Source organism: Harpia harpyja, chromosome 1 (genome assembly GCF_026419915.1).
Source record: "Harpia harpyja isolate bHarHar1 chromosome 1, bHarHar1 primary haplotype, whole genome shotgun sequence".
NCBI lineage: Eukaryota > Metazoa > Chordata > Aves > Accipitriformes > Accipitridae > Harpia > Harpia harpyja.
The window spans coordinates 35,032,622-35,060,009 of record NC_068940.1 but is presented as its reverse complement, the minus strand read 5'-3'; the positions used below and the strand labels follow the sequence as shown (position 1 = coordinate 35,060,009).

The 27,388-nt window shown below is 37.1% G+C and overlaps 1 protein-coding gene across 2 annotated transcripts; it reads right to left on the bottom strand.

Annotated features, from left to right (window-relative positions):
• Positions 1-12: 12 nt before the first annotated feature.
• On the bottom strand, positions 13-27,325 carry LOC128141660 (serine/threonine-protein phosphatase 4 regulatory subunit 1-like). 2 transcript variants are annotated; one of them, XM_052786698.1, is made up of 20 exons: positions 27,199-27,320; positions 27,012-27,056; positions 20,239-20,371; positions 19,764-19,870; positions 19,019-19,161; positions 18,379-18,525; positions 15,849-15,956; positions 14,625-14,690; positions 13,873-14,031; positions 13,156-13,349; positions 12,353-12,789; positions 10,226-10,458; positions 9,070-9,162; positions 8,361-8,546; positions 7,870-8,031; positions 7,144-7,244; positions 5,893-6,013; positions 5,103-5,237; positions 4,163-4,304; positions 13-3,211 (listed from the first exon to the last, which is right to left on the bottom strand). In XM_052786698.1, exons 1-20 carry the CDS (start codon positions 27,203-27,205, stop codon positions 3,057-3,059), a joined length of 2,874 nt encoding a protein of 957 aa, XP_052642658.1. In that variant the 5' UTR covers positions 27,206-27,320; the 3' UTR covers positions 13-3,056. The 2 variants fall into 2 exon arrangements, with proteins under 2 accessions (XP_052642658.1, XP_052642667.1); XM_052786707.1 differs by lacking the exon at positions 27,012-27,056 and having other exon boundaries at positions 27,199-27,325.
• Between the last annotated feature and the right edge of the window lie 63 nt (positions 27,326-27,388).

Here is a 27,388-nt window from a genome sequence, read left to right as displayed (position 1 = left end):
AGTTACCACAAGTTGGTTTATAAAACAGTCACAGGATTTATTGAGATAAATACAAATAGAAAGTTACATAGATTCTCTATTCTGACAAGTGAATGACACTTCCAGAGTGTCCCCACTTCACTGGGTTCTAAACAACACTGTGTACAGACACAACCGCCACTAGGGCAGCATCCTGACCAATGCCAAGTGTGTATCATACATGAGATACCAGGGAGTTTGAATTCTAAGCAACATGACTAACATGCTTTGGATTACAAGTGCTTGATAATTTCCTATAGCATCCAAGCGATATTGCACCCACTAACGTTATTTTTCATGTTCCTTAGCTAGAAATGTTTAAAAGTTATATTCTTACTGCTGCTGTGAAAGTGGATCAACTACCTAACTTTGCTCCATCTGGCTTATACAATACATATTTTTGCATAATTTAAACAACCCAGAGAATTGTACATGAACACGCCACTTTACTCATCATTGCATACATTTGTCTAGTACAAGATGTAAAGTGCGGTCTTTAGTCATGCTGAAATCATTTCTAGTTTAAAACTAAACCAAAAAGACAAACCTTGGAGAGAGTAAATCTGTCTAATAGACCTGCACATTGACTATAAAAAAACTCATGCCAAAACTATGATGTCCCCATTAGTGCATGCAACCATAGAGTTTTAACAAAAGTTTTTAAACGCTCTACTGAAATCATATCATTTAAAGCAGACATGATTTCTGGAGCCAGAGAGGTACCAAAATATTGTTAAAAACAAAGAACTTTGTTTAGCCTTTTAGTGAACTTTTATAGCTGGTGGCTTACTGTTTACACATATTCTAATTAAAAACTCTTAGTGAACACGAACCAAACATGCTAAAACATATGGAAGCTTGTGTTTTCCAGTGGATTATTGCAAGTAAAGGTAACTATTTAAGATTATCTGACAAACAGGAACCTGGGTTGGGTTAATGTTCAAAGTATTTAATTTATATACAGTACATTTCAAACATACTTACATATACACACACTTAAAAAAATTTGTTCAGTGCTGAGAAATTTCATGAACTGATAATAAAAAACAGAAGTAAAACCTTGTCAGAAAGGCCTTAGAAAATTTGAACTGTTAGAAAATACCAGTATAATGCCAGCATTAGAAAAAGATCTCAGAACTAGAAAAAATTAACTTGAGGGGTCTTTTTGTTAAGAAATTGCAATCGTAAAAAGTCTGTACTGAAGAAGCATTTGTTTTAAATTATAAAAAAATTGTAAAAAATTAAATGTATAACGTTGCAGAATTTACAGAGTTTATACTGGTTGCTGTAATAGCAGTGATAGCACTGGTATATTTCTGCCTGCAACTTCCAAAAAGCATTCTGTGATCTCAAGAAAACAATTTGTTACAAATACTGTACATATTATAATACAAGACTAGTTAAACAAACTTATACAAAACCGAGCCCTCCAAAAATACAGAACGCAGCTGAGGAACCTACTTGCTGTATTGCAGACAAGCCAGATTTAAAACAAAACAAAAAAAGAAAAAAGTAATTTCTGTAAAAACCTTCACCCATGTGAACTACTTACTAGTATAATAGTGAAATAAGGGGAAATATTTACACAGATCTATTTATGATAAAGTATTGTGTTCACAGAGAGAAAGTAACTGTTATTACGTGAAACCATTTCTTTCGTATTTAAGCATTAGTTTTTGAACAGGACAAAGTTCCAATCCACAATCTAAAAAAGTGAGACTTTTTTTTTTTCCAGGCCCCACATTATCTGCAGATTTGGGACACAACAGAAGACAAGATCCACCAAAAAGTATTAGCTTTATAATTTTTCAAACTGGTCAGAAGCTATCTGATTTTATTAACAGAACAAAGTTCTATCTGTATAGTCTGTCTTTCTTCCAAAACACCTGTTTAAATACACAGAAGACATCCTACTTCAGCTTAAGGATCTCAGTAGCCGTCGTTTGTGCTTTGCTCCAAACCTTACCATACAATCCACAGAAGTTAGAGCAAACTGCGTCACCACCTTTCCCCTGAACATTTGTTATTTGGGATTTTTCAGAATTTAGAGGTCCTTTGTTTCTTAGGAACAAAGCAACGGGCTGTTCAGGATTTGAAAACTGGACCAGTTAAAAGGTCTTTTTTAAATGAGGTGTGTATGTAAAACAAACAAAAACTCAAGTCTGTAAAACTCTATAATACCCTTCTACAGATACAGCACATGTTGCAGGAACTGAATCACTTAAATGAAGTGAACTTTGCTAGGGCAGAATGAGTAATTTTCAGTTTGGGAAATTTACAGTCTACCTAGCACTACGAGAGCCAGCAGAACAAAACCAGACATGTTAACACTTGTAAGGGTATAGCTCAGAAATAAGAAATTAATAGAAAAGTCACAATATACAAAGCATGTTGAGCTCTCTGTGCTTTCAAAAAATATCACACTATGTTAAGTAAAAACAAACCATGCCTTAATTCTAGCAGAGTAACTACTTTATAAAATAAAGTGATTTTTTGAGCTTTTTTCCGTTGATACAGAATTAAGTTCTCCAGTTTTTGTTAAAACTCAAAACTATTCACATATATACAATTTTTTCAGTTAAAATGCAATACTTGAAACAATACAAAAACTACAATAAACATGAGGAAAGAATATCTTCATGTAAGTTTGCTAAAATGAGGTTTTAAGATTTAGAAACCATTTTAAGCTTATCGCAGACTGCTCTACAACTGGAAATGTTTTGTTAGAAAATGAAACATGAATTCCAATTACACTGAAACACTGAGTATGGTGTAAGACTTTACATACAATACTTAACTGCAGGTGAGATCAGAGTTATCATCCACATTTACAAAGAAAAAAACCCAAAAGGAATTACTCGTGCGTATCAGACAGAGCTGTAGATGAAACATGGTCATGAAATGAAGACTGTAACATTTCTCAATACACCCTTTCTTAGGTAACAAAAACCTTCTTATTTGTCCACATTATTCACACTAACCACGAACATAAGGTGAATAGCCATTTTGATGTTCAACATTTACTGCAGAGAAACACATTAGTTTTGTTTTTCAATGGTAGTATTGTCTATGTTACCCTGTTTTAGTTTTATGGTGGCAAAGAAGGACACATCTTGATCTCTGTCAGATTGCAGGGCTAGAATGGTCTCTTCTACAGCTTCTAGATGAGGATTGCCAACACTTTTAAAATAAGCTAGAATAAGGAGAGAAAAAGACAATTTTAATCAAAGCCAAAAGAATAAACCCTAGGGCATAAGTAGTGCAGAAATACAGAGGATGCCAAAAACATCTGGGGTAGTCATCCGATTTATAGGCTCCCTAGAGAAAACACAGGAAGCTGAGAAAGCTGAGAGAGAAAAAAATATGCTGCTTCTTACTCATCTTATTAGCTACTTAAGTATTTCTAAGAGAAATTCTTTTTGCTGAACCCTAAATAGAAATGTATCAACAAGTAAAAGCAAGCTCAGGAAGCTGCCACTGTACAATGCATTACAAAACATTCTCCATACTTTATTCTGAAAAAAGATAGAAGAGGAGATTTCTGCGCATCTTCCTTCAAATAATCAGACCAGCTGATTTTTTTGTTTTTAAGGAATACAGGAAATTGTAGCAGCACACAAATTTACATTCTTTCTTGGTACAACTGTCAGCTTAAGACTAAAATGACAAAGCAAACTGTTTCAGAAACAGGTATAACCCTTCCCCTGAAGGACCCCAAAGACGGCTACTTCATTAAGATAAAAGTTTGAAATGTATCAAAATAATCTAATGTGATGTTTAAGAAAGAAGTATTAGCCACACACATCCCGGATGCCTGCAGCGAGCCCCAGGACGGGCCGTACGCCTTGCTCTAGAGAAGGCCCCAGCTGCCCTCTAGTGGGTGATGGTCGGTGCCCATTCCAGGCCCGTCAGGGATGGCCATCAATATTCTAAGACAGAAAAGCCACCGCAGCATACATTACTAAACACACTATTCCTGAATTTAAATGCAGTAGCCCAGATTACAATGTATAATTCTGTTTTCAGTACAAACAGAACCAAACAGCCTTTTACCAGTTGAGCCAATTTATCAAGAACTGCACCAGCAGAGGAAAGGCAGCTTTCATGAGACATTAGTTCTTTCAAAGGAAATTAATGACCACACCTTTCTCCAGTAACGTCTGCCTTAGAGCCTTGGCGAGCAGAACCCTTACGTTTGGCACGGGATCTGAAGCAAGACTTAAAAGACTGGGGAGCAAGTGTTCAACGAACTGGTCAACAGGCATACATTCTTCTTCTACTACGGCCTACAAGATAAACACAGAACACGAGAAAGCAAGATTTAGGTTAAAAATACACTATTTGCCATTCCTTTCCATCTTGTCCTTAATTTGGCCTGACTGTTAAAAGAAGTCAGTGATTAACTCTGAAGAAATACACCCTATGTTGGTGAAATAAGTACAACCTTTGAAATACTGTCACATCTTACCATTCTAAAGTTCATCTGAAGATGACCCAACAAGAGCAGATAACTTTCTTTTAACTGTATTTTAGGAAATACTGCTTTCTTGCCTGTCATCACCTTTTTGCCCTTCAACATTCAACCCTTGCTCCTCATTGCTACTGAAGTAAGCATTTTTGGTTTGGAGGGGAGTGGGTAAGTGGAAATAAAGAGGGAAATAGTTCCTGGCATCTAGCACCCACTGGTAGTTTGAAGAGCTCTTGTGAACCTCTATCCCAGCATATCAAAGTATTTAAAAATGCACCTCCGTTTAGGACTTAATTTTTGACTTTGCTACTGGGATGCCAGAAAGTACAAAGATCAGTTATTTCAGCTGGAGGCACAGACCAAAATAAGGGCCACAGCTTCAAAACGGTATAGCCATAGACTAGTACTGAGAACAGACCAACTCTGCCACTGTCTTTTGTCAACCTACAGAATCATAAAACCCAAAGAATGACAACAAAAATTCTGAGTCCAAATTTCAGTTTTGCCCACATTGCTGAAAAGCCCCAAACTGGCTCCAAATTAAATGTACGCATTTGTACATTTACAAATGTCTACATTTGTACAATGCAGAAACACAGAGAGAGAACATTCCAACCTGACAAATGAAGGCAAAAGCTTGTCTTCCAACCCACTTGGAGCAGTGACGAAACCGCACTACAAGTTCATTAATGAAATTTAATCCCAGTGCATTTGCATTGTTCGCGTAGAACTTCTGTAGTATTGCTACAACCTGTGAAGCAAAGGAAGGGCGAAGGGGAAACAGATGGGGGGGGGGGGGAAGAAGATATGAGACTTAAGTTGTAGGTTTAAGAAAGCTAATAAAGCATCGCTTCATTTGAATCCTCCAAAGGGACACCAAAAACTGTATTCAGTATCATCAGTTGTGCTTGCAGGATTTAATAAATTACTGGGCTTATTCTGGAAAAAAGGAAGTGTAAGCTTTAAAAAAAGATGTTTGTTCAGGTGAAAAAAAAAACAAAACCAAAAAACACTAAAAGAAATTAAAACAACCATTAAAATAATCCCCATTTCAATGGTGCCATGAAGAAAAAGAAGAGATTGAAGGAATCTTTCTATTCATTCAGAACATCTGTGGGGTGATGGCATTATAATGAAGTTCATAATAAATTAAATAGATTTTGAGGCAAGGTAAGTAATTATTTTTCCCCCAGAACTGGGGGAAGGTCTCCCAAATCTCTGGAAGTCTGACAACTCAAAATATTTTACAAAGTTTTCATTTCACTTTTTACCATATTGTTTACCGTATTTATCAAAACATATCTGTATTCAGCCTACTCATCTGAAAGAAAAGAGAGTGATTTCAGGTACCCCTCTCAAGGATCATTTTCCTCCTCTCCTGCCAGGAAGTGAACTAAATCCCCTACCAGTTTGAAGGAGATCCACCGAACTTCTGAAACTTTATCGGAGCAGAGAGTTAGTGCAATATGTCTTAAGTAGTCATAGACATCATTGGGATTGTAGAGTTCCAGTATCAGGATCAGCTGCCTGGAACACAAAGAAAGCGATTAACTCCAGCAAGTGCAACACTAACCTGCTCCGATTATACCACCTGTTAAACATAGGGAGAGATCATTTGGAGCTTCAAAAATACCATAGTTGTTACAAAGCACTTGAACAGTTTGTTCTTCTCTTTAGTTTATAAAGGTGCACACACATATTAAAGAGGTACATGCTTTAACCCATCAAGGAGTCCAAGAGAAACATTTATCTAAACTACACATACCAATGAATCAGAATTATCCCAAATGGTAACAAAAGCTACAAACAGAAGTACAATGCAGCTTCAGACCAATATCCTGTACATTCTTACAAAGTAAAAATGAAAAATTTATTTCAGTGTAGAAATCTACATTTCAGAAAACAGTTTATATCTCTGAACTGCACAGAACTCATTCTAGCCACACCACCGCCAGGATGTCACCAGCAGCCATGCACAAACCAACCACAAAGTGGCAGCTCTCCACCAGATGTCAGGGAACTGCTGTACAACATTCTTGCATAGGAGTGAGATTTAGTTTGTTGTGCCAAACTACAAAGGCAGAGTAAATCCTCAATAGCCCAAACAAAGCAACGAGATAAACGTGAAGGTCAGATTTTAGCTGCAAACTATACCTACGAACATTCTTTGGGTGCTTCAAATATCAACAGGGCTTGTAGAAAAAGAATTCTGGGGATGTTGCTCTAACTCCATTATACACCCAGCCATACGGAAATACCAAATGAATGATTTTTTTTTAAGAACTGTTTTTTCTTTCATACGCATTAGAAAAATGACTTTGTATATACATTTCAAGGCAGTCTAGAACTGAATAAAATCTGAAATGTCACTGCATAGTACCTACCAGATTGTCATATTTCATAAGCTGCAAGTGAACCAGATCTCCATTTTAGTATAATCACAGACATTTAAGTTTGTCACACTTGATTATAACACAACTTGCCACCCCCCTCCCCCCAAAATCCCCAACAGCCAGTGGCTTTTAAGTTCAGTTCCTTAATAATGAATGGTTGTAATCTTTTAGCTCCTAACTGGGGTGTGCTAACTTCTGAATGTAATTACCTATTTCTAAGTTAGTAATATAGATTAAAAATAAGAAGTTAACAAAATTACATACTCTGCCAGCTCGTAACGAAACCTCCAGTTCCTGCTGTTATCGGTCACCACAAATTCTTGAAGTTGGTAAAGATACTCTCGCCTTTTGTCCGCATGAAGTAACTAAAGGAAAAACATTACTAGTATAAAACTGATAAAATTCAATACTTGCAGTTCTCTGGGGTATTACTGTATTCATGCCTATACACACTTTCCTACTTGAAACCAAGTGATCATTCATAAGATGCTTACTAAAAATTGCGTACAATCAGCTGAGTGCCTGGACTCACAAGATTGACATCCAAAAAAGTACATTAAGTCATCACTTCTGCAAGGATACCTGTCAAAGCACCATCTCTGGGCATAAGAAAACTAAGGAGTTAGGTTTATTACGCAGCAGCCCACCAAGATCTGCTCTTTTCTCTCCCAGCCCCAAACACAAGTTGCTAATGGTCCAACTTTCCAACTGGACTGCACAAAATACTAATTCCTTTACATCAGCCAGGGGCACTTAAAACCACCTTTACAATGAGTTTTCAGTTTTGATATTTTGTTGGGATATGAGACAGAAGAGAAGTGAGGGACCTTAAAAAAAGCAATAGACACACACACAAAATGGCAGTATTGCACGAAACTATAAACATGTAATTAGGTATCGATAACTACAAATCTTACTAAAAAAACCTCTTTTAATATAATGGAGTCAGAAAAAAATTTTATCTTGAGAAATTAAATTACGCTTTCCTACCTTTAAAAAGTCATACAGATGTTTAAGGACACCAATACGCACTTCATCCAGATCTTTCAAGAATCCATTGAAAATTGGCACCAGATCAGCAGCTGTTAGCTGATCCCCCAGAATAACTGCTAGTTCATGTATGGAGAAAGCTAGCGTCCGACGTACCTTCCACTGCAAACAGTTTAAGAAGGGAACTAGATTAGGCACCATAACTAAAGAAGCTTTTGAACTACCACCTGTGTGAGGACTGAGAGAGAAGAAGAAACAGGGCTAGTTACACAGCAGTAGAAAATGTTAATCTTACTTATGAAGTCTGGTTTAAATCTTGAATTTTCTATTTTTAGTGTACATTTAATCCCTTATAAGAAAGTATATGATGCTATAACTTCGGTGCAACAAACTGAACAAAAAAGCTACTCAAAATTCTTGTTTATCATTAAAAAAAATCCGGGGGTTTTTTGGTGGGGTTTTTTTTGTTGTTGGTTTTTTTTTTTTTTTACCTGTACATCTGAGGCCAGCGTCTCGTATGTGTCTTTCAGGCAGTGCCAGTTCTGCCTGCCCAGTGTTAAGGCCACCCCAGGAAGACTATATGCACAGTGTTTGGCTATTTCAGTATCAACAGTCTGGGCTCGAGCTGGGTCAGTCATTGACAAGTACTGGTCTAACAAAGGTTGAGGTATGATATCCTATAGATAGAGACAGTACATCAGCAACACACACTTTATTTTAAAATCAGAAAGAAAATATACCTGTTGTGCTACAGTATTCTCTTGCTACTAACCATCTGGCAGCTAAACACAGTGGCAAGATGTCCCTTTTGTGGGCTAGCTTTACGAAGTGTAAATGACCCTTGTATTTATTTGTCCTCTCATTAGGATAGAGCAGTGAGCAATGAACAGTAATTATTACTTTATCAACATGTTGCATCAAACCAAACTGAAAATTTCTTCTTTGCTAAAGACAAACAGTAAATCCAGTGGAAAAACAGTATTGTCATTGCCTACCTTGGTTACATAGATTGCCTCTAAAGGCACCAAAACCCCAACAGAATTTTTCTAGCTTTCCAATTTAAAATAGGGTTCTCCTCAAACGCCCAGAGCATTTCTTCACATTCTGCAACTCATCAATTGCAAAAGCTATCCCTGTATTAAGGATAAGATGAACTGTATCCAGTACTCCACTAAAGCAGTTAGATGCTATTTTAATCACCTGTAATTTTGACTTGTCATCTTCAAATGCTGAATTATTTTCTTGCTCTTTCTTGAAAAATACACTGGTTCCTCTGTGTTGTTCCTCTGCGTCCTGTAAAAGGACATACTAGCTACTGAAATGAATTAGACTTACTGCTGTTTGGGGTATTTCAAAGCATCACACTACAGAACACCACAGTTCAGGTACAGAATAACCTTTCACAGATAAAGCCTTGTACAGGCAAAGCCTTACTCAGTGTGTTTATACAAGTACAAAAAGAGTTGTACGCTAAGACAAACACTATTAAGACTGTAGCAGCGACAAGTGGAACAGTAGTTAGATTTACTTCTTAAAAAAAGCAATCTAATTTAACACAATAAACCCAACATTCATACAGATTTTGGATGGTTACATTTACTATACTCTTCAACAGTTTTTCTTCTTGGCATGAACTTAAATTATATAAAAAAAAGACAGCTTAGCAGTTGCTCCAAGTCAGCCAATACCATGATAAAAGCTTTACTTATTTTAGAATATACTGCTGGAAACTCCCAAGCCTACCAAATTATGAAGCATACACCGCTCCCCAAATACCAACAAAAAGCTTCAAAGGCATTAAAAGGTTTAAAAGACCAAAACCAGACAAAGTTTGAAAGTTCACACAGTACTTTACATTTCTGTTTGTACAGGTTTTATGTGCAATTTTTGTTCATAGGCAAAGAGAGCTTTTCTTTGTACTTCATGATTAGCTCCAGCAACATTAAATATTGTGCAAACAATTCTTTTTACTACTATCTGTACATTATAACCAAGAAAGAGTAACCAGGAACTGTGTATATGTGTCACCATCTGATTCAGCCTCCTGTCTGGAGATAAAAGACTAATTTTAGATTCGTTACAGGAAAAGGCAAGACTGTACTTGGTACATTTCATCTGAAAAAAAACCCTACAAGACTACTGCAAAACCTAACGCTTAGGTAATTTGTGTGCAAAGAGAAATAATAGCCCTCAACAGCTTTTCTTTTTTAATTAAAATAAGTAGCATATGATAGTTATGGTGTAGTAACGTTCAAAGTCTTTAGATCAGGTCCATTATGTCAGGGACTACATGAACAGACACAGTACTTCAGCTGGTAAGAATTCATTTCAGACATGGAGCACAATGCATACTTACTGTGCTTTTCAGTACACCGGTGGTAGACTGGTCACTGATATTATTCTGGAAGGCAGGGGATGAAAGACTGTCTTCCTCCACCTGGTTGCAGCTAGCATCTGAAACAGCCGTTTCATCTGAAATAGTTTTGTTCTGAAGTTCGCCACTGCTTGCTTCAATTTTTTTGGTCTCGTAGTCACCAACAGAATCAAACTGAGCAGCTCTGAGAGCGGCAGACAACACTTGGACCTGAGCTGTACAAAGCAAAAGATGACTATTTACTCTCCCTTCTGCACTTAAAAGCATTAAACTTGTAATTAGTTAACCTGAAAAGATAAAAAGCAGCCCAGAGCTTTTTTCTTCTGAGCTGTACAGAAATGGCATATTAGCAAACATTTGCTCTTAGAAAGGAAAGACCCATTACTCTTCCACAAAGCCATCACAAATTAAGAGCAATGATTTGGATGTATTAACATTTTCAGCAACAATTTCTACTACTGAAAGATATTTCTAATAATCCCCTGTAACGAGGTATCACAGCATAGAGGCTCACCTCCCATTCTTCATACTGTCAAACATTTTAATACAAATTATTTTGTTACATTCTTTAATTGATTCAACTGCTTGGAAACAGCATCAGTGTGCATTTAAAACATTTCTGAGGAAAACTTTATCCAGAGGAGGGAATTAGTGCAACCATCTCTGAACTGTTTTGCAGAAAGAGATAGCAAACAAAAGGTCGGGTTTACCACTTTATCACCAATAAAGTTAGGGCAAACTGTATTTGCGCATTATGCTATATTGCTGCTAGGAACACGAAGTTACGAAGAGTTCAGAATGCAGAAACTATAAGATAGCTACATCTGCACAAGCCTACAGCAAGTACAGTCTTAAGACGAAACACTAGAGCATATTTAAAAAGTTAAGAATACTGGAATACTTCGGAAATAAGGAAACAGACAACTTAAAAAGGCAGAAGAATGGATTACAAGCATATTTATGAGTGTTTTAACAGTTAGAGCAGGAGGAAAACAGAAACTAACATCCACATCTCCTTATTCTGAGAAAGGAAGCAAGACTGTTCTGCTAAAGTCATAAGGGGCAGGGGGAGAGGCAGAAATCCTCACTGTTTTCTCCCATGCCTCTCCAAACCCCTCTATTTCTCACTGTATAGCTGTCAAGCTAACATCTCTCTATTTGTCTTAGAGCTACGTAATGGGTTTTTTGCTCTTTTCCTTTTGCTTTTACCCTCTGCCTTCTCTTTCCAAAACTCATTTACACTTTTTTCCTCCTTTCGTTTGTTCATTTCAATTTCCACTTTTTCTTTTCTGTTTTAAATTTTAATTTTTTCACCTCTTCCCCCTTTAAATCTTTCCCTTTCCTTCTGATCCATTGCCTCACACATGAAAAATTTTTATTTTCCTGGTACCTTTCTGAATGGCCATGGGGAGTCACCTAAATATGCCATGCTGCCAGTTGGCTTACTACTCACTACTACTACAGCAAGGAATCCAAATGATGCTGCAGTTCTCTGCATGCAAAGTCATATCTGCAGAAAAGGATGAATAAATAGGCAGATGAAAACTGTTAATTCACTAGAGTACTCCAGAGACTTAGTGGAACAAGAAACTGAGTTGACTATGGATGACAGGATTGTCAAGAGGCATTTGGCCCAGGAAACACATATGCATCCCACTAACAGGCTATCACCACTTTGGTATGTTCATCAACGGGCTTGTATGGGGAGGCTAAGGAAAGATAACTTGAAATTAGGGCCATTCTCACTCAACCAAATTAGATGAATTCAGCTGATAACAGGTAGCTCTGTCCCTAAAACCACAGTACGAAGTTACAGTACTTAAAATTAAAGACAGTTTTAACAAATTTCAACAAGCTCTTTTCCCTTTTGTAGTTAGATCCAATTTATTTCTCATGCAAACAGGAGCTAGGAACACTTCCCCAACTGTTCTAGAAATAACTCGGGTCTTGTGAAAACGGCTGTTGAATAACTTTCTACTATAATTTACTACTCAAGAAGTCTCATCACCTTATGAACACCAAGCCAATTAAAACATAGTCAAGGTTTTTGTAAAGGCCAGGAGAAAACCAGCTCAGAGAAAACATGATTTTACTGTTACAGAGTCTCACCTTGAACATCTGGATCATCTATGTGCTCCTGTAAGCTTTCTAGAACTTTTTTTATTTCACTACTAGCAACACAGTTATTACATGGCACAGAGCAGCTATCCTTGTGCTTTTCAGTCTTGAACTGAAGTAACTCCAGATCCTGACTTATGTCAGGCAGAGGAGGGCGCCAGTAGAGAAAAGTATTGAATATGTCCTCAGCAGACTGTAGCCTTGAGTTCATTGCAGGAAAACTGCTGTCCTTAGTGACTTCTAGCACACCAGCAGCAACTTTGTCACCCTGAGACAATTGCAAAACATCTTCTCGAGGATTGGTACAACAATCTGAACTTTCTGCCCGTGTATCTTTATTTAGATTCTCAACCGAGAGCTTTGTATTAACTTCAGCTGAAGACTCCTCAGTTGATGGTTCTGGTTTGATTTCCATTGGTTGTTCTGAACTGGTAACAGACACACACAGTTATCCAAATAAAACTTAAAGTACTCTGTAACAACACTTTTCAGTTAAATACTTCATAAAAGACAGCATCAACTACAGAAGCTTATTTTCTCTGCAGAAAGACAGAACCTATGTTACCACTATGCTTTACTTCACAGGACGTTAAAGGGAAAACTGGTGAAGCCATCAAAGTTAATTTTTCAATAGCGTGGCTACACTCAGACACATGTATGACCTCACCCTTCATACTTCATACCTTTTCTGGAACTATATTCTCAAGTTGAGCTTTTTAGCCCTGAGACACTATTAAAAGAATTGTCTTCCTTCTTTCCCCCTCCACTACAACACATTTTTCCCATGATTTTACCTGGACAGCATAGCATTTGTACTAGAGGACATTAAAGTTATATTGTTGTTTGGCTGACAGGAGTTGGAATTCACATCTTGCGTTGATGGCCGGATACTCAGTGTCCCATCTTCTCGAATGTAAAGACCAGCACTTGAAGGGTTTGCAAAGGTAGAAATAAATGGGCCAAGAGACTGAAAAGCAGCCTGACGAACCTATGATAGTATAAAGACAACAGTCAGGATTCATGCAACTCCCACAGAGTTAATGCGGAAAAATAAAACTTTTGTTCAATTTTTTAGTAAGAACCAAGTGATTCTTACTATAACAGCTTCATTTAATACCAAATATATCCAATTATCAATTACCAAATAAGGGACAGCTAAGCAACGGGTGTTAGAATATTAAGCATTTATCTATAATCATAGTAAGGAAATTTTAAAAAGTTATAAATTTGAAGGACATCACTGTCTACTTCAACTAATACCTTTAACACAAGCAACCTATTGTCAGAAGAGTGTTTACACTTATAAAAAAAACTGTGATAGAAATTCTAAGTAGTAAGAGAGGGAGGAAAAATAAGATACTGTCTGATTAGAGGAGATTAGATTTTAGTAGATTAGAGTCTAATCCCAGCAAATTTAGTTTAGAGAACTTTCACAGCGCACTTCTGACTTGCCCATTATTTGTGTATGATCTGCCTCGGAAGGTGTATCAATTACAGAGTGGGTTACTTACCCATCTGCAAGTGTCACTAATAAGACTGATAAACAGTGGAGATAGTTTGCTTCTGCGAACTTCTGGGGATGTGGTGTAAGACACCGCCATAAAGCATTCAGCACAAGCTTTTCTCATTCCCCAAACACTATCAGAACAGAGTTCAAAGAACTTGGGAATCTGCCAAAAAGAAGCAAAACCAAGACTAATTAAAGACTAAACAGACTGCAGCAACTTACTATCAAGGTATTTGTTTGGAAACTGGAGACAATGATAACTCAAGAGAGAATAAAATGAGTGAAGAATAGAAGAAACAGAGACAGGTTAAAAACATACATTAATTGAAAAAATTGGAAAAACTATCTGTCTGCCATTTACTTCATTAGAATTTTATGTGTAACTATACGCAGTAGGAAAAAAAAAATAGAAAGAATTACTAATGGCCTATTTTTCCTGCAATTGTAACTTGACTGATCATCTAGTTCAGGGATAAAAAGAAAAAGTCAGTAATTCTAAAGTGAGTGTATATGTGTGTGTGTATATATATATATAGGCTGTCAATTACATTTTAAAAAATGTTTTGCAAAACAAGAACTTTCCATTTCCATTCATTCCCAGTTTTGCTATATAATTGCAACCAAAGCCTTAACCAAATGAATTAAAAAAAGTATGCATACTGATTAATTCACAGGGAAAATAAGAAAAGAACTCATTATTAGACCTTTTGAACTGAGCAATACAAGTCTTGTGAATGGATTTTGATTTTTACATACCAGCAGTCTTTCTGTGGCTTCTTGCCCAACTGCATTACAAATGTCACCAAAATTTGCTGCACAAATCTAAGAAATAAAAAAAACTCATGAATAACATTCTGGCTCTTTTAAGTGCATTAGTTTTATTATCAACTTCACCATGCATTATTTATCCCATGTAACAACTCCACATGTTTGACTATTCAAATGTCAGCCATGTAACTACATCCTGTAATATTAACTCATCCCGAACAAAGACTCATTAGAGCAAGCTTCCATAAGCCACATGCCTTTGAAATCAATAGTAATAAAGGTTTCTGCATGAAGAGCATCATCTACTTCAGTAATCATTAAAAGGGACTAATAAGCCTACCTGAAAGTTTAAATTACTTTGAACAGCAGCTGTCAAAACCAAAGCAGACTAAAATATGATACTAGGGTCAGGACTTAGGTGTACTGGCAGAACTGTCTTTGCTATGGCTGAGACTGGCTTAAGTACTTTACTGAAGCAAAGTTTAATCAAGGTCTCGAGTCAGTGCCATTTACAGTACATTACAAATGCTATAATTAAGGCAAAAGGGACATTCCCTTGGAATGTTGGAAAAAGATGTTGCCAAAATCTGAAATCAGTTAAGATAGGACTGTATTAATATAAGACTGATTCATTTTATATGCTTATTTAGAATGCTGTAATGCAGCTCAAATTCCAAGAAGTGCAGCTTAAGTTAAGGACCAAGCTCAACCTCTGCATGACGCTTAAGTCTACTCAAATATTCTAAGACTTCTTATGCTACAAGTTTCCTTTTGTATTCGACCATGAATTAAAATAAGTCGTACATTTTTAGGATTTCTCCTTTCAATAATACCAGAATTTTTTTTTTTTTTTAAAGGAACAATGTCTCAAGTATCCATTGCTTTTGAATTTCTGGTTTTGAAATAAGATGGCAGAGATCAGGTTAACTTGTTTGCATCCTATAACCAAGCAGCGGCTTAGAAAAAGTTTGTGCAAAACTATTAAACATGCAAGATCAGTTTAACTGCTACACTAAAGCTATTCACTAAGGACTGTTATCTATTTCTTTACTGAACTACAGAAACTATAACCATGTCAATAAATCAAAACTGCTCTTCCATACTCTTTCAAAAGTTAATCAGCTAAAGTTATGACTAAATTATTCGGGAAGGCATTGGAACAGCAACATGCAAATTCATTTTTAAGTGGTTTAGGGTTGAAAACACACCAACCTTCCGGACTTGAAACAATTTCCCATCACTGCACAGTTCACAGAAACGAGGAAGCAGCATGTGCTCAACTGTTGTTCTGCTCAACATAGAAGCCATTTTACAGATTATCTAAAAATCAAGGAGGGGATACACATAAGGAAAAGAAAATTATAAAGCTTGTAAGCACGGCCAAATATTCCTCCTAAAAATTACTTCTGAGAGCAAGCAAGCAACTAGCGTCAAATAGATATAACTGCTATGCATTATTTGTCTCTTCATACACCTGTTTTATGTGCAGCACAACTATAGTTTTTATTTAAAATCATTCTATGCCACTGTGCCTGAAGATAACATTTCTGCACATAATTCATTGTCTTTTTTATCCAGTTAAGTTTCATTAATAAATGCATTTTTAAGGTGTTTTACAATGTGGCATACACTGGTATTTTGTATGGAGAAGAAAAAAGTTCCATTGCACTAGCCAGCATACAAAAATCACAATCTTTAAGGATATTAGAAATATCTCAAGCTCAAGCATGCAATAAGCCCCTTGGCTTACAGAACTGTTCAGATACTTAAATACAAGCACAGTCCCAGCTCTTTATAGGCTCAGACAACATGATAAAATAAAAATCTGCCATACAACAGAAGAGAAAAGAGAGAATAAGACAAACTAGTTGTCTATGTGAGCTAATGTACACTTTACAGGAATCATCCTCAGAAATTTTAGGAGTTAACATCGCAGCATAATTAAAGTTAGTAACATGCTCATTAATTTAGCTTTCTCTGAGGTACTGCCAATTTCCACTGCCATTAGGACCCATGTTTCTGCTGTGAAAATTAGGCGCTTTAGATTGTATCTTTCCTTTCAGCTCCCACTTTCTTGGGTAACTTGCTACAATTCTTATATTTGTAAGAGTAAAAAGGAAGGGGCTCCCCTGCACCTTTCTACTCACCTGTTTGTTCCACATGCAGCACCAGCAGTTTAATGCTTACACAAGTGTTGTCAGATTAACAGTACTCATCTTGTATTTTAATTTTCCAAAATTATTGAACCTTTCTACCTCCACAAAAATGAGCTTTATTTGTAGAAACATTTGCCTTTGTAATAGAATGCTAAATAAGAACTAAGGAAGACACCATTGAAGGCCTTTCCTACAAATTTTCAAACTCCTAAAAGGTATCTGGTGCTCAGATGTCACCCTGGAAAACTGCCTAAGCAACACCCAACTCCCAAATAAGGAAGAGGATAATCTATCTGGTAAAACTATTTTACAGGTCAAGTGTCAGATATCCATGCTGAAATGTAATTAGACACCAGCACTTTTCTGTGGAGTCAACTGATTTCTTGAAAGTGAACAGGGAATGTTTTTTTCAAAACACTTAAGAACGAAGGTCAGGTCATCATTCATACTTTTACAACATTACTGTGAAACCTGGTAGAGCAAATGTGAAGAAACTACTGGAGAACATAATCTTAACAAGAATTAAAAAAAGGCTGCCAAGAACCAACTGCACTTTAAAGTTATTTGGCTACCATTTTGACAATCATTTACCATCCTGAGGTATAAAGATGGTCTCTTTAAACCTGATCTTTTAAAAAATTCAGAATAAAAATGAAAGATTTTTTGTGTTAAACTAAAAATTCAAGTATGTTAATGAATAACCACAAAAAGTTTGATTGCTTATTTTATTTCATGTCAGTACTATTCCTGGACCTCATCTTAATTACTGTTATAAATGAAAAGAATTGGTTGTTCTTGTTCATACTCAATACAAGATCAATCATCTATAGGAAAAAGCCCCTCATCATCTTAGCAAAAACTTTTACTGAGTTTGAAGACCTGATACTTTACATTTTTAAGCATACAATAACATTCTTATTCCCAATTACTGTACTGTATAGCTCAATTCTCAAAAGCACTATTTCAAAAACATTCCTCAAGCACTTCATTGATGCAGAAGCCTAGATTTCTTCATTGCACAAAAGGTATAGGACCTAGAGAAAGCTTACCTGAAGTACCTCTACACTTAGCCAAAGGCATTAATAAATAGTACAACAGTACTCAGGACAACCTTACTTTCTTCTCGAATTCAGTTAAGATAATTTTTAGCCTCTCAGTGTGGTGCATCAATTCCTGACCCTGTTCAAATTCTTTGGAAATTCACATTGTTTCAATGGTGCTCAATGCTACAAATGACTAAGAAACCTACAGATTCAAGGCTTAACAGCTTAGCACACTTAAGCTTCAACTATTTCACAACAGCAGGTTCTCAATTTGCAACAGTGTGACTAACAAATAGAGAAGGAATAAACCAAACTAAAATAGTAATGGTATAGAAAGTTTAAGTTCAACAATTAATGTAAAGCTCTCAGGACATTGAGAATACAAGTACAATTTTTATTTTCTGGGTTTTATGCTCATGAAAATCTCACACAAAGTTGTTATATTCTAAAAGAGCTTTATAGTAGCACGGCTAAGAGATAAACAAAAGCAATTAAAAACAAATAAAAAAGTAAAGATCTAAGATTTCTTCCAAATTTGCTTACATTCACAGCTTCCACCTTGTACTCATCATCACTGTCAGGAGCAGAGAGGTCCAACAGAATTGGACACACCTTATTTTCAATGTCACTCTGAGCAACAAGATCTTGTTCTAGCAGTATAAGCAGTGCTTCTTGACCTGCCTTTCTAACCTATTAACATGAACAAACAAAACAAAAAAGTACATCACTATAAAAACAACATTTACTGATATGAGAACCACAAAAGGCATGTTTTCAATGAACACACAGGTACAAACTAAAAAAAACCTTCAGTTTTAACGTCGTAAGGAATTAGTCATCAATACTAAAGTTTAACATAATCGTTAGATGACATTTCATCAAATTCTGAAGAGAAGCCAAAAGATGAAGTAGAAGACAGGACTGTAAGTTATGATTCCCCTAACAGTCTGTATCAATGTGCTGCTAGGCATATCCTGTGAGCTTCCCATTATCTCCTAAGGAAAGTATAAAAAAATTTAGACCTCCCTAGCAAAGTGTGTCGAAAGCAATAAACACAAAGCACTACATAAAAGCTAGGTATCAATCAACTTGAAACTTCCTATTATCTCTTCCTCATGCCTTAAATTCACTAAATCACACAGAATTTTCCAATGATTCAACTCATGTTGTCTGTTTTTCCTACCTGATTGTTAACATCCGTGAGGTATCTCACTACTATGGGCATCAGGTATTCAAAAAACGCTGTTGGGAATTTTGGTCGACTTTCTTGCAGAAAGATGGCAATAGGAGGTATTTGTTCCATCAGCTCTGTACGTACAGTTGGTTCTAGTAATAAAAAGAAAGTCAAAACTACATCAGTAAATACAAAATTAAGACCAAGTACCTTAAGAAAAAAAGTAGCATTTTTTTCAATGTTTTCACAACAGAGGAAGATGAAAATACTCAAAACAAAGAAACATCACCACTGAGATTGCCTGTTCTTAAAGGAAAGCTGAATAAAATAGAACAGCCTTACATACATCATCACAGTCCAGAGACTTGGGATCAGTTCCCAAATAAATCAGATAAAATGAGCGCACTAGCTAGAAAACCTAATTACCATGAATGTGTGCACATTAAGTATTAAAATGCACAACTGTTCTGTGCCACATACACCACATGTTCAGATGTAACGAACTCCTTGAAAAAAATATTACTTTGGGCCCTATACTAGGTAAGAGCCTTTCATTTATACACCTACCATACAAAATACTTCAAAAACAACAACAAAAATAATCTTGTTTTCACTGACAGATATTGCTGTTAGATTACTTAGGTTCTTTAGTTCACTCATTGCCTTCTCAAAATCAAAAGTTATTGCCTTCTATATTGCAGCTTATGTAAAATAAGTTACAAAAATTAAAAAACCAAACAAACAACTTTCAAACCTGCATCCTCAGAGAGCCTGACCACTATTTCCATTACAGTCAGGAAGTCTTCTTCATTATTACTGAAATCTCGAAAGACATCCAAAAGACCTCTGGCAATAATCTGCCTGTGGAGTGAACAACATATTAATTGCCTTAATATCCTGCCAACAACACATAGATGGGATGCAAGGGAACTTACCAAATGTAAATGGGCACTTTAAAAAAGATCAAGCTCTTCTATGATACTCTGAACATTCAGACATACCAGTTATAAGTTTCTTCACAACCCAACAAAACAAAGATGGAGTGAAGAGATCTTATTCAGATAACCAAGAATGAAAACCTCTTTTTATGCAAGTGTTATACAAAAGTTATTCAAACAGAAATAATATTTGGCACATGCTTTGGAGAACAACAACAGAAGTAGTGGCACCTTAACATCCATAATGCTATCAGACTCAGCTATCATCAAGTGTAACTGTTGTACTCTTACCTGTTAAATATGTTATCACTGAAGGCATATTTTTCTAGACGAGCCAGTGGACTTAAGTTATCCTGTCCAGGAATATCCAAGAATGCCGTTATCCTCATGCTATCACAGTCTGGTCCATAATCTTCAAACCCAACTTGAAAGACAAGAAGAGTAACCCAACAAAAAAAAAAAATTCCAAGAGTCAACAAGAGATGTTACAGTGTAAAATACACTATACCAATAACTCTATTTCTTTTTAGAGCTATTCTTCAAAGGAAAAGTATCTGTACATCACTGGAAAATGCTTCCAAAGAAATCTTAGGTTGTACCTAATGAAGTCAAGAGCAACACTTGCATACAGACCTGTAAATTCAAGCTTTGAAATTTAATTAATTTCAACTGCCATAAATCCTTGGCTTTTAACACATTTTATTTCACAATTTGAGTGGACTAACCACATGCACTATGAGTTAAGAGGGCTCAGCTGACAAAATTGCATGCCACAAACTGACCAACATGTTCAAAAGGAAAGTAAGCCCCATTAAAAGAAACTGAAATTTTAACAACAGAAAATCCAAAACTGTATTGCTTTAAAACAGCAAATTCTTGGGTTTGTTTCAAAGTTACCAAGGCGCATTTTTCTCACTGTAGTTTCTGGGTCCCATACATCTAAGTCAGACTGGTAGCTTTGGGAAAAACTTCAACTTTACCTTACTTGTGAATGTACTGGGAACTTTCTACTGCAGACCTATCAACTACAGACTTTCCCATATAAACCTACTCCTTCTAAATCTTTTTTGTATTCACAGCTTCAGACTTTTAACCAAATATTACCACATCAACCGTTAAAATTTGCCTCACCAAGTCTTACAATCACCTAACTCAGTAACATGCACTTTATTACAGATTACAAGCAAAAAGTAAGACTGTGAAGAGGAGAGGGAATAGGGTAACTTTGCTGCCAAATTTTTTTAAAAGTTGTTCACCCTTAAAACAAAGACAGTGAAATAACGTGCCTGCAACACATAAATCTTTCACACAAATTCTCTCATTTCAGCAATGGATATAGGAACACATACCTAATGGCAACCAAATCTACAGAAAGAGTTGCACTAGAGTAGCTGATATTCCTGCTCTGGATTTACAACTTTCCCAGCGAAGCACTCGTAGAATTATGCACACTTCGTTCACATAAATAATATAGCAACTGTGATCATACTTAAGTACATGCAAATTGTTCCAATACAGCTTCTCTCATGCAAGTAGTCTCTCAAACCAGCATATGTGCTGAGAGTGACAACCACTGAAGACAATAAGCCAGTTTCTGACTTGGCAGGACACAACATTAGGTATCTAAATCAATAAAGCAAGCACAAAACTGGTAATAACTTGAAAGCACAATAACAAGCCAAATGGGTTGTATTTGAAACTGTGCCTGTAAGACTATAGTCTAAGCACTCTAGGTTATGCCTCTAGAGACAGAGACCTCCCGTCTTCAGGCAGTGGAACTTAGATGGTGCCTCCATATTAAAAAACAGCAGAACTTTGGCTAAATAACCAAAAGCAAACCAGGACCAATTTCATTTATAGGACCAGTTTCCCCTGTTTGTAAAATGGAAAGAACAGGAATACCCTCTCCCGCTGATGCACTTTGCTGATTAAGAAATGTGTATGTAAAGTACTATATAATCCCTGTCTTCAGTATTCTGGTTTAATTAAAAAAAAAAAAAAAAATTACAGTCCTTCCCAGTATGTCATCCCAATCAGTACAAAGCTTCTGCACATCTTAAAGGAAAGTCTGTATTATTTCATAATGCACTCTGAAACTGCCAGTGGGTTAAATTATGTGTATATGTAATTCCACAATCTCTGATATAACAATTTCTTCAGGATTGAAGTGGCTGTACCTTATCAGCATAATTAAGCTTCAGCTCTACCCTCACTCTCACTTTACCAGTTTTATATTCCAAACACCCTTCCCTAAAGAGTCCCTTAATCTGAGACCTGGCACAATGAACTTTGGCTCTAAACTACATTAATACCCATTATAAATCACTTTTTATATTAAAAAATCCTCTGTTACCAAGAGGTACCAAGCCTCAGCTTTTTTCCTATAGAAAAATTCCTATTTCACATATAAAACTCTGTTTTCCAATTATTTAACACAAGCCAAAATGTTCTCAGAAATACATCTCATTTAAAGAGGAAGTCATCTGAACATACTTGGAGCAAGATGTTATACCTGGGTCTTCAGGGGGAAAAAAATAAAAAGCTGACTGGTTTAAGAAAGCACACAGTCTCCAAGGAACCCAGGTGAATTAAAAGACTAGAGCAATTCTGAATTCTGCTGTTCTTGCAGACAATATGCTCTGACCAACAAGTTCAATGGGATTCAAACAGAAGAAAACTGTGGGATTAGAATAATGTTCATGTTTCAAGTGTATATACAGATACTACAAGTGAACCCACAGCCACATGATCAGAAACATAAGCTAATTATTCATGGCTTTTTATAATGACTACATATTATACTGACACCCTTATTTCCATTCAACTGGTCATTATTATTTCTAGTGGCTGCTCTTTATATATTTTTAAGTTCTGTCAGGTTCAAAACATTTATCTGCACAAGCAGATATAATTTGCATTGCATAGGTCTGTCTGGGATTGATCTGTCCATGTGCTCTCAGGCTAGCTCTCCCACCACGCCTAGTATCTGAAGACGTAGCATCCAGTATTTGCTGCTTCAAAAGAAACCTACTGTTTCTGAAATCACTGAAAGCTCACAAGAAGTTATACAGCATACATAGGATTGTAGATTTCCTTTCTGAGGTTGCAACAAACTCTCCATATCCAAACCCAACTCTGACCATCCTTGCATCTATGCAATTATATATATTTTAAAATCCACACAGATCAGACACACTTTCACTGGTTTATTTTTGAGGCTAGCCACCTGTTATACAAAGAAAGATTTATTAGGGCTTAAAAAAAAACCCCAATACATTCGCCATTAACTTTATCTAGTGACCACCTGTTCTTGAATTAAGAAATTATTTAAAAATGAAGGCTCTTATTAGTTCACTTCAAATATTTCAGAATTCCTACCAATTCCAATGACAATGAAGTAAATATCAATTCTAAGTTTGACTACAATACTACACCTGGAACTAATTTTGTAAACATGATGAACATGCTTAATTTTACTACTTGGAGTAGTTCTATTTTTCATTTAAATTAGCTAAGCACACACCAGTGCTTCTAGGACCAGAAGGAAAACAGAGCAAACTACTTATGATCAGGATCAAGAGAGTTAAATACCTGAAATTTTTTCCACACACTCTCAGTACACATAAATAAGGAATAGTCACGGCAGAATCTATTTTGTCTTCTCTCAAAAATTTTAATTTTCTTTTTTCATAAAGTAAGAAGCCATAGGTACTTACAAGTTTCAGAATACACCAGAGTACTAGAAAGTAAATTACAGAAAAATAATGAACTAGTATTTCTTAACTTAGCTAATGTTCTTTCATAGGTGAATTAACATTACAGTATTCTTCCCGCTAACGATATCATACAAGCAAGCTTGAAACCTGTCCACCTATAAACAAGAATAAATGTGACAGCATTCACAGCTGAACTTGAGATCACCATACCTTAGTTTGACCTAAGTTCAAAAGCTGCTTAGAGCCTGTAAGAAACACCTACAGGCTCACAGGATTTAACTATGCAAATCAGCATCATTAGCTAGTATCACTATCCACTTTTCCCAATACAAAACAGTAAATACTGATGCAGAGTGCAATGATTTCACGAGCTCAAGGAGGTCATTTTCTCTCCCACTGCTTTTAGAAGGGAAAACGATTTTTAAAATATGTTTTCTTTATTGTACAAAGGGCATAATTAAGCTAATAATTTTTCCAGATGATCCAATATCTCACCTTACCAAAATAAGTTTCAAACTGTACTGGATGAATTTAGATAGATTTTACTACAGCTTTTCTCCATATTCAGAGGAATCCCACAGACACTGTTTCAGTAAAATTGATCTTCAATATGCATAACACTATTTAAGCAATTTAGTTAAAGTAATAATCCAGTTCCAGTGATTTGTTTCACTGAGATTTTCCTAACACACATCATGAACTCTTTGCTAGACTAGTCACTCAGTGTCTCAGTCTAGATGGGACATCTGAACTCTACTGTAACACAAATAGAATTATGGCATTGAAAGCTGCCTTCTAACTGCATTGTCAAATTAATGAACTTAATCAAAGAATATTTTTAAATCACAAAATAAGATTCCAATAATGCTCTAAAATGCACATTTATTTACATGCTCATCCTGAAACTGATCACTTTCTTCTACACAAATTTTAAATGACCCATATAAAAAGCTTACTAATTACTGCTTATGGCAAAACCTTTTTTTCCCTCTACCTGAACGTTTTTATTAACTTCATGACTCAAACTAGAGTTTTGCCTACAAGCATCAAACTTCTTAATTGACTTACAGGACAAATCTGTTACAGTCTCAACAGAACAGCCAACAACTGAAAAGTAATGGAGAATGAACACTTAAATCCTAGTGATGGTCACCCCCGGTTCAAGGCCAAGACCCATAACAGAACACTACAGGACATTGCATTTATTTCCACCATTTGCACTTCACTTTACACACTCAGCAAACAGAACTCAAATGACAGGCTAGTTTTGGTTGGTTTGTGGTGGTGGGTTTTTTTCTTACTACAGAGAGAAGAAAATTGGAAAGGGAACTGGGAGCAATTCAGAAAGACCCAGTGAATTCAAATAGCTAAGCATTCATTAGCACTATCAAGGGTTTTGTTTGGTGGTGGGTTTGTTTGTTTTTTAATTAGGGCAGAGAAAGATATTTTCAGCTCTTAATTAAGGTACTACAGCAACAACTATTGCAGCTCTTCTGCTAGAGGAACTCACTGCAAAAGTCTTTAAATCAGCATAAGCACATTGAAATGTATCAGCTAATGTCCTTCTCGCTTAAATCCTGTTCAACACATACATGCTTTTTGTCATTTAAGGTGATGACTTCTTACAAACTTCTTACATTTACTTACTGCAGCAAGCAATAACCTTTAGTACCTCTTTTAAAGCAACTTCTTACAATGTTATCAAAATTTTAAATCCCTATCTATTAAATACATCTATTTCAAGTACTATCCTCCACACTTACTATGTTTTTTTAGATTTCTAGCTTTTCAAATAGATAACTGTATTAAGGAAGGAGGGTGCTTTTTAATTACAGTTTTAAATTCATTAAGACTCACAGAGTTACAATTTATCTGTATAAGAGAAATGTTAAAAATATTTTCAAATACACAAAAATATAAACATAAAACAAACGAAGAACTCTTACATACGCAATTAATCTCATCATTTATACATCACTTGCATCACAAAAGATCCCAGACTTTTCATTCTAGAATTTAATCAAAATACAAACACCGCAACAACTGACAAAATCCCACAGAACAACCTCCTGCTCGCAGAGGCAATGTCCCTGTGCGTCTTTCCCATTAATGGAATACTTTGGATCTCACATCTATTCTAACATTTCCCCTGGTGTTCCTGAAAACCACCTTCTTCCTAAATTAGTTTATTCATGCTAGATTGGGGTGGGTAGGAATCCACCTGATACACATTCTCAAGTACTACTAAAACAATAATGTCTTGTAGTAAACAAATAGAGTCTCTCACAAGAAACAAATTCAAGTATCAGCTTTCATTTTTCTAATGGAAAAGTCAATCCAGCATCCAAAGTGCCAGTGAAACCACCCCACATATACAGCTGCTTTCTAAAGCAGTACAAGTTAATACAGTTATTAGTCAAAGATTTATCTCCTTAAGTAACAGCTCTTACCAAGCTGTCTGATAGGTGTTCAGCTCCACTCCTATAACATAGTTCTGGACTGTATCAGCTTGAGGTGGAGCTGTTGCCCGGTCTAGGACCTACGACACGGTACTTAACCTAAACCCACCGGCTTCCGAGTACACACAACGGCGGTTTTTCGTTTATTCCCGCGTCCCAGGTGCAGACGCAGCCACGTCCTACTAAGCGCCTGTGCTGCAGGGGTGCAGGAACAGCAAAACACACGGCGTCCTTAGCAGCCTCGACAGCTTTTAAGTCTCACCCATTTGAGCTACCGCAGCTAGGGAATCCCTCAGCTACTCCAGGCTAATTTCCACCGACAACAACAGCGGAGCTAATCCCCTAAAGCACCGCCGCCAGGAGCCCTTTCCCCTTCCCACGGATTCATCACGGGCCATTGTTGGAGGTGCTGTTTACACCGACTCCAGCAGTTCAGCGGCCATTTGAAACAGCGGGAATGGTCCCTCGGAAGGCCGGTTTCCAGACGCCGCCCCGGGCCTGCCTCCCGCCGAGCGGGTCCTCCTTCCCCGGTGGGACGGCGGCTGCCCCCCAAAACCCCGCTTCAGGAGACTGCCCATCCTTCGGCGGCTCGACCCGTCAGCCAGCACTTAAAGGCTTGTGAAAAACGCCAGGTGAGGCGAGGGCCCGCAGCCGAGGGAGGGAGCGAGCCCACTTCCCCTGTCAGCACCGCACACAAATACGCTCTGAACTCATCAGCCCTAACGCCCTATAAGCCTTCACCTACCAGAACAAACAGCCTCAAAATCCTCCCCTCACCCTAACCTGGATAAAAACGCGGAGAGGGAGAGAGAGCGGCAGAAGGACCCCGGGGTGGGGAAGCGGGGGAGGGCCTAAGTAGGGAGCAGAAAAATAAAAAACAGTTACTCACAATCATCTAAGTCATCCTGCAAATCCACAAAATACAAAGGGATCCCTACAAACAAAAACAGAAGAGAGACACCAGCGGGTTGGTTTCGGAGGGCTACGGCGAGGACGGCGGCAGCCCCGGGTGGGCAGCCCCGGGTGGGCAGCCCCAGCGCCCCCCGCCCGCCCGCCCGCCCGCCAGCCCCACTCACCGGCCATCTTGGAATGGACATGGGCGAGGAGGAGGAGAGCGGGAGGGCAAAGGGAGGAGCCGCCGGTACTTCCTGCTCCCGGGTCAGCCCCCGCGTAGCCGAAACGCGACCGGTTTAGTAAACAGCCGCTGCCGGGGGGGGGGGGGGGGGAGCGAATCCCCCCTTAGCACTCGCCGTCGCCTTCTGAGAG

Coding starts and splice junctions, on each gene's coding strand:
- LOC128141660 (XM_052786698.1), bottom strand. Junction 12,790..13,155: donor ACAAATGCTATGCTGTCCAG/GTAAAATCATGG, acceptor GTCTGTTACCAG/TTCAGAACAACCAATGGAAA. Junction 9,163..10,225: donor CCGGTGTACTGAAAAGCACA/GTAAGTATGCAT, acceptor GTCCTTTTACAG/GACGCAGAGGAACAACACAG.